We start from the raw sequence: 7341 nt of genomic DNA on the forward strand, positions 1-7341 counted from the left end.
GATGATCTAGCAAAATTATTTTCAGATCTGTAGCTAAATTTTTAGATACTTCAGCAAAATTGTTCTTTTCTTAAACCTACAATTTGAACCGTCCTGATAGACAGCAATGTTGCCTTCACCATTTGTGTACTTATTTATTCCCGCATACCTCAAATGTAATTCTTTGAATACAATAAATTAAATTAAATAAATATTTTTTCTTTGATCTGAATTCGCGCGTCGAGGTCTCCAACAGTTTCGCAGGTGTTTCCACACTGTTCTCCGTGTTATGGTGCGACTTATTGACTTAATGCACGTCACGTTGAATTGAATTTTTGTAACAAAGGAGATCGCTCTCGTCACGCCCACGCAAGAGCGATTTTTCAACGCGGGCGTTAAAATGTGGTTCGTAAAAGCGCGCCTCTTTATCCGGCAGCGAAAACGAAAGCGAGGAAAGAGAGCGGGATCCCGAAACTAACTTGGACAGTTCACTGACACACAGTACCATCCATAAATTTGCGAACACGGACGAGAATCCACTTTAAAATACAATACGCACACAAATCGACTCGTTAATTTATATTACATCGATTTAAAACGCACATATATTAAACTGGTTTGTTAAAAAGTCTCCGGTTTCCGCTATTTGGCTTTATTTTAGCATCTTTTAATGCATTTAAACGTGTGCTAATCCCAAACAAAACAACCAATTATGATAACGTTAAAATGACATTAAAATGAATCGGATTGAAAAACGTTTTTTTATAATCATTTTGAAGTCATTTTGACATTATTTTGATATCATAATGACTTGTTATTCTGTTTGAGATGTGCTATTTTTATCAATCCTCAATGTTACTTTATACTGTTTTGCCATGTAATTATCGTATGAATATTGTATAAAAATACCACATAAAAATAAATATTATAACAATTTTTTTTTCATTTGAAACCAGATATTAAAAAATAAGCAATAAAAATATTTTTATCACATATCTGTATTAATAAAAAAAAATTGTAGCATATTAAGTAAAAAGAACCTCAAATCTGCCGTGAGATTTGAGAATGGCACTGAAAGGCTAATGGTATCTACATACATTATTTGATACTTACTTTTTATTTTCTTTGCTTTACTTTTTCATTCTTGACATCTAGCTTTTCCAAATTATCGACTGATGTCTGTTTTGCATATATATGCGTTAAAGTGATTTTTAGTAGATAAACAAGAGTTTCCTAAATAACTATGAATAGAAGACGCGAAAAAGTCGACATTAAAATAGGAGCGAACTGGAAATTGCTTGTCGAATGTGTTTTATAGCCTTAATTTTGGCGAATTATATTAGAATATAAATTATAAATTGGCGTGCGTGTGTTGCTCGTTAAAAGTCACCTATCCGTTAAATCAAGTTTGCGAACTCATGAATGGTACTGTATACATGCGTGTATACATGTATAGCGATGCTTCGTTGCCTCATCGCGCACGTGTGTCACGCGAATGTTTATGCGTGCTATTTGTTAGTGGACATCGTACGTCTTGAGCTATCATCTGAAAGTGTGACTTTCCCATTATGATGATTAATTGGAAGAGATACGCAAATAATTTGCATTTAAAATAAGAATGCCCCCCTAAAAATTTATTCTAATTGTAAACAATCATGACTCAATTGAAATAATGCTATGTTAAAAAGACAACGTAAAAATTTATTTACTAGACGTCATGCAATTAAAATATATAATTAAAAAGATCTCTGAATATATATCTAATTGGGTTGTCCGGAAAATTCGTGCCGCAAAAGATTTAAATTTAATAAATGAAATTAAAAATTTAAATCTTCTGCGTTTCAATTTTTCTTCAAAATCGGCACGAACTTTCCGGACAACTCAATAGATATTTGAAATGAGAGATTTTAAATTTTGTTTAAGGGGGAAGAAGTTCCAAAAATTATATTATAATTAAATCTCGTTTTTATATATTTAATCGCCGATTATAATTTGTTAAACAAATTTTTTTAATTTCATGAAACATATTATTATCTAAATTATCTAAATTTTATGTTATAAAATTATATAAATATTATTTTGACCTATATTTAATATTACTAACTAATTTTAATTAGTTATGTTTTATTATTTATATTTCTATATTAATTAGTTATATCTTAATTACTTCTGTCTGCTCATATAGAGAGCTATATTGACTTCATAAAAAACTTCTTTAACATTTTGACTCAAACAATATCATTATGACTTTTTGACAAAACAAAAAGTCATGATGATATTGAAATGACTCCAAAATGATTATTAAAAGTCACTTTTCAATCAGTGATTCATTTTAACGTCGTTTGACGTTATCATGACCTGTCGTTCTTGGGGACTTAATAGTCTCAGCTGCATGTCAAGGGTACGCATCGCGATTACGCGACTGGACACCGCGCGTCCGGGTCGAGAATGACAGAATCGACATGATTGTATCCCTGCAAATGTGCTTCTCTTCTTCCTTTCCTTCCTCGATAAGTTTTCGAACACAGATCGACTGCACGCTCGGCTGGGGGCCTCAAAAGAAGAGGTGACAAGAGGAGCGCGCGCGCGCGCGCGCGCGCGAATACCGCTCGGGGAGAGGGAGGACCTCGTGCTGCCGGTCGGCGAATGCGATATATGAAGGCGAAACTCGCGTACGTCGTCCAGAAACTCTCACGTGGTGTGTACCACTCGTGGGTAGCGTAGGAAGTGCGGTCCACCGCTCTTCGTATTCTTCGACAATCCCAGGGTGTTTTCTGAATTTCCCTTTCCACGTCGTGCGATTCGAACACCCTGCCATCGTCGAGGATCGGTGAAAAGGTACGCACGAAGAGGAAGTCGCCGAGGAGGTTTGCACCTGGGGGACTTCATTGAAAGGAATCGACTCATTTTTGCCGTGGAGGATCAATTTTCCCGGGGAGATTGAGAGGAATTGAAAGTGGTGAATCGGGAGTGGTTTTGAAGATTCTTATCGGAGTAATCATGAGCAAATCGTGGAAAGGTACGTGATATAGGAGCTATTGAGGAAAAGATTAAAGAGAGCTTCAGGATGTGTTGACATAATACTTTTGAGGCTTCTACGAGTATTTTCTTTAAAGAAATTATGCGGTTTGCGGGTTATCTCTGTGTCTTGATACATCGTTAAATGTCAACGTTTGATGAACATTGCAGTTTATTTCATCAGGGCGTGAATGTGACATGTTAATGATTAAATGTTAAATATTTTTTATATCAAAAGAATTCTTTACATTGAAGGTATCATATCGAGGATGAAAAAACGAGAATGTGCTAGATAGACTTGATTAATTATACTTGTCATATCGCGAATAAATTTAAATATTTAATTTTATAACAATGTATAATCTGATTTTACGAGATTTATCGTATGCGTTTTATTCCTAAGGGCATATGTGATTAGATCATTAATCAGGGAGAAATGGGACTATTAACAATAAGTGTAGTCAGATAATCGAAAATCGCAGCACAATTTTTAATAGAGGAATTACTATGCGATGATTTTTTCTTTTATAATTTTTTAAAATTACTTCAGATTTTTGTAAAAATTTTCTAATTTGGCATTTGAAATTACTTTCCATTGAATTCCTCTATTAAAAATTGTGCTGTGATTTTTTATTGTCACGAAAAGATTTAGTAAACATTTTCTATAGATTTATAAATTATTGTATTTAAAGACATATGAACAAAAAAGGAGTGCTAATTAATTATAGATATTCGCGTTTCTCTCAAAAGTCTATTAACGATAAATTTGAAAATAGAATATATTAACGATAAGTTTGAGAATAGAGTGTCGAAGTTTCTTAAGTGTGCTTTAAGAGGATGCAGAAAAGTTCACATCAGGAAACTTTTTTTATGATCTTTACGGTTGAATTTTTATTTCGATCACGCCGTATAAAAAAGAGGAAGTAGCCGATTAATGTTACGTATATTGTACAAGACTGAGATTCAAGGTAACGCTTGTCATGATAATGCATAAATGTATACCAAGATATACGTCGTTTGTTGACTAGATAGTAAATTATATAGGCAAACAACATGCACGATCCTACATTGCGATCCAAAATATAAACAATGTAGAAGGCACTATGTAAGAATCACCATTTTTATCATTTGTGATTTTTCTTTTAATTTTTTTTTTTAATCGTTTCCATTCGTAATTTTAAAGTTTTCTGCGCTAAACATTTTAAACATTTGAAATGATAAATTTCAATGAAATGATTTCAAATGAAAAATAATTTGAAAAAAAGGAAAGAAGTATTATTATAAAAATTTATAAATTAGAGCTATAAATTATTTATATTCTAAAGAGATGAGATATATATTGTAGTTATTAATCAGACAAAATAATAAAATCAGGTAGTAGAAAAATTTACATGAATTATTAAATATACAATAAATTTTAAAACGCGAAAATTGTGTATAAAATTAAGATTTAAAATATAAATATTCTATAAATCAATGAATATTTAAAAGTAAATTAACGTTTAATGATCAACATTTAGAAATATTATGACTTACGGACAAATATTATTTCGCAATGGTCGCCCTACTTAAAAGTAGTTCGACATTCATAGATATTTCGAGAAATTTTTCACGATAATACATCGAACATGTCTTAACTTTCATCTGTAATTAATATCAAACATATTATTTCGGATGTTATCGCGGCGCCTTTTAAGTAATCATACTTTTTAATCACAACTATAATATCCACTTTACTGCTCTTCAATAGGAGATTGAACATATGTTTCTTGATATCTTGACAAGGGTGTGATAAAAATTTATTAGTTTCTCTCTCTTATTTGCTTATCATATTTCAACCCCTTTTTATTCAAGCTAATTTAATCCACGAAAATCAAACTAAATCAATAAATAAATTATGAAATTATATCTACAAAAACTACGATTAATAAACTAAGTTGCAGATTAATAAACAAATTATAAATGAATCTAAATTTATAGAAAACATAATAATTAATTTAATAATGTGAAGAACTATAATCTAAACGCGTATCGTGATTAACAAAATCATAAATTAACGAACTGTAAATAAAGTACAATTTAATGGAATAGAGACAATCAAATTACGATTTATAAATTAAGAATTTACAAACTTTTTTAGATAATTGTAATTTAGATGAATTTGCTTATTTTAATTACGCCTCTTAATTTCGTCTCTTCTCTTCACTCGCCATAAATGTGCAGAAAGCGCAAGAAGCACTCGTTGTGAAATTGGACGAAAGTTAATTTTCTTAAATAAGTAGATTATACCGCCGTTACGAAAATTGAAGTTACGAAAGTTAGACGCAGATTAATTTCATCAAGTTCTTCGGGAAATGAATTGAATCGCAGCTGGATTCTCCGATTTTTTTTTTGCAGGCATGAAGGAGTTCGTTGGCCTGGAGGAGGTCACCAAACTCGATTTCCTCGTGATGCTGTTCGCCGAGATCCTGGGCACGTTTCTGCTGGTCCTTCTAGGTTGCGCTTCTTGCATTTCATGGATAAGCACGTCGCCGCCGACTGTTTTGCACATCGCATTCACCTTCGGTTTGGCGGTGACAAGTTTAGTACAGGTGAGTCACTATTCTTGTTGCCATAAAAAATAATTCTGCAATTCTTTACTTAAAAAAAAATTAATATTGTAATGAAACTAATGCAAAAGTCAAAAGTATATATAACAAGAAAAATTCTAAAATTTAATTCCTAAATTCTAATTTTAATAATTCCATTTAAAATTTTTAAATCGGGAAATATTACAGATTTAATAATTTTTATATTTGTATTTAAACTGTATCTCATTAGCTATAATTTAATAATATATTTGATATAAAAAACTCAAAAAATAAAATATAAATCAGATTTTAGTTTTCTAATTTATTTTCTAATTCTAATAGTAATGTAATAGGTAACACAACCGTAACAATTATTTGTAATAGATAGTGTTGTGAATATCTTGCAATAAAAACAGATAAAAACTTGAATAAGACAGATTTGCCAAAGAGGCAAATTTTCGCGCATTGAAAAATAGAACCAAAGTCTTGTTAAAATTAATTAAAAACGATATGTTTGTTTCATTTTATCGCGTATTTTATTTTCTGTGTGTGTGTGTGTGTGTGTGTGTGTGTGTGTGTGTGTGTGTGTGCGCGTGCGTGTGTGTGTGTGTGCACTCCTGTTATTGAAACAAATAATTCATACATAGAAGACAATTGTGACAAGAATATATAAGGACGTACGTCGACTGAGATTTATTTATTCAGCAAATTTTATTATTCGCTCCGCGAATTCTTATCTTTTTTGCTCGTAAAAATGTGTTCGTATGTAAGTACGCGAGCACTCAGTTTTGCTTCCTTGAATATTTTTTACTTTTTCCAAATCTGAGAAAAATGCATTTCTTGAAAAAATTGTCTTTTGTACAAAAAAATATACACAATTTGAAAATTAATTTTTGTTGTTTAGTAATTGATTTATTTACAATATTTTACATGCACGAAGTATATATAAATGTGCAAATATATATAAAATGTGCAAGTATATAAATGTTTTGCAATACCAAGTTGTGATATGTTTAACAGCTAAATGATGAATTTCAATTATTCATGACATTTTAAAAATTAATGCACTACAGTCAACATAATATAAAAAATCTATAATGTAAAAAACTTACGTTAAATAGAATTACAATTAAAAAAAAATTATTGATTAATAGTTGCTGTCTTAAGCAATAATACACAAAGCAAAACATCTTTCTATTAATTATCTAGACATTTTACTTAATCTGCAAAAACATAATTTTCGAAAAAAATATTTCTATTTGGAAAGTATTAAAATCACATAAAGCAACGCAATTTTGTAAAAAAAATAGTTGATAGACTGAAGAATTCTACGCAACATACAATGAAATTTTAAAAATATTGAAAAAAGAATTATTCTTCACAACCGTTTAATCGACGTTTGGTATATTTAACAGAGACAAATATATGAGAAATAAGCGTATATTGTCACATCGTTGTACGTCACGATAGGAATTAATTAATGACTGTTTTAACCTTTTCTTTTTCTGCGAAGCATCTCTCGTACAAACCTGATTTTCGCGCCGCCAAACGAGCTATGTCGATCATGATTACGTTTCAAATGTTCGCTGAATGAATCAGAGATACGCGCTTCTTGTAAAGAATTGTGTATGTTACAGAGAGAGAGAGAGAGAGAGAGAGAGAGAGAGAGAGAGAGAGAGAGAGTATTATTAGTTTAAGTTAAAGTAAGTTAGTTAATTAAATTACTTAAGTAAAGTAAGTAGTTAATTAATTAGTTAATTTAATTTTATTTATT

General features: G+C 30.7%; 1 protein-coding gene across 1 annotated transcript in view; it reads left to right on the forward strand.

The window, feature by feature from the left end:
* LOC105619110 (aquaporin AQPAn.G) overlaps positions 1 to 7341 on the forward strand; it is a 31750-nt gene that overhangs the window by 8703 nt on the left and 15706 nt on the right. The window contains exon 2 of the mRNA XM_012200641.1: positions 5395 to 5588. Within this exon, the coding sequence (XP_012056031.1) occupies positions 5395 to 5588 (194 nt within the window). The remainder of the gene's footprint in view (positions 1 to 5394; positions 5589 to 7341) is intronic.

Source organism: Atta cephalotes, assembly GCF_000143395.1.
Source record: "Atta cephalotes unplaced genomic scaffold scaffold00019, whole genome shotgun sequence".
Classification (NCBI taxonomy): Eukaryota; Metazoa; Arthropoda; class Insecta; order Hymenoptera; family Formicidae; genus Atta; species Atta cephalotes.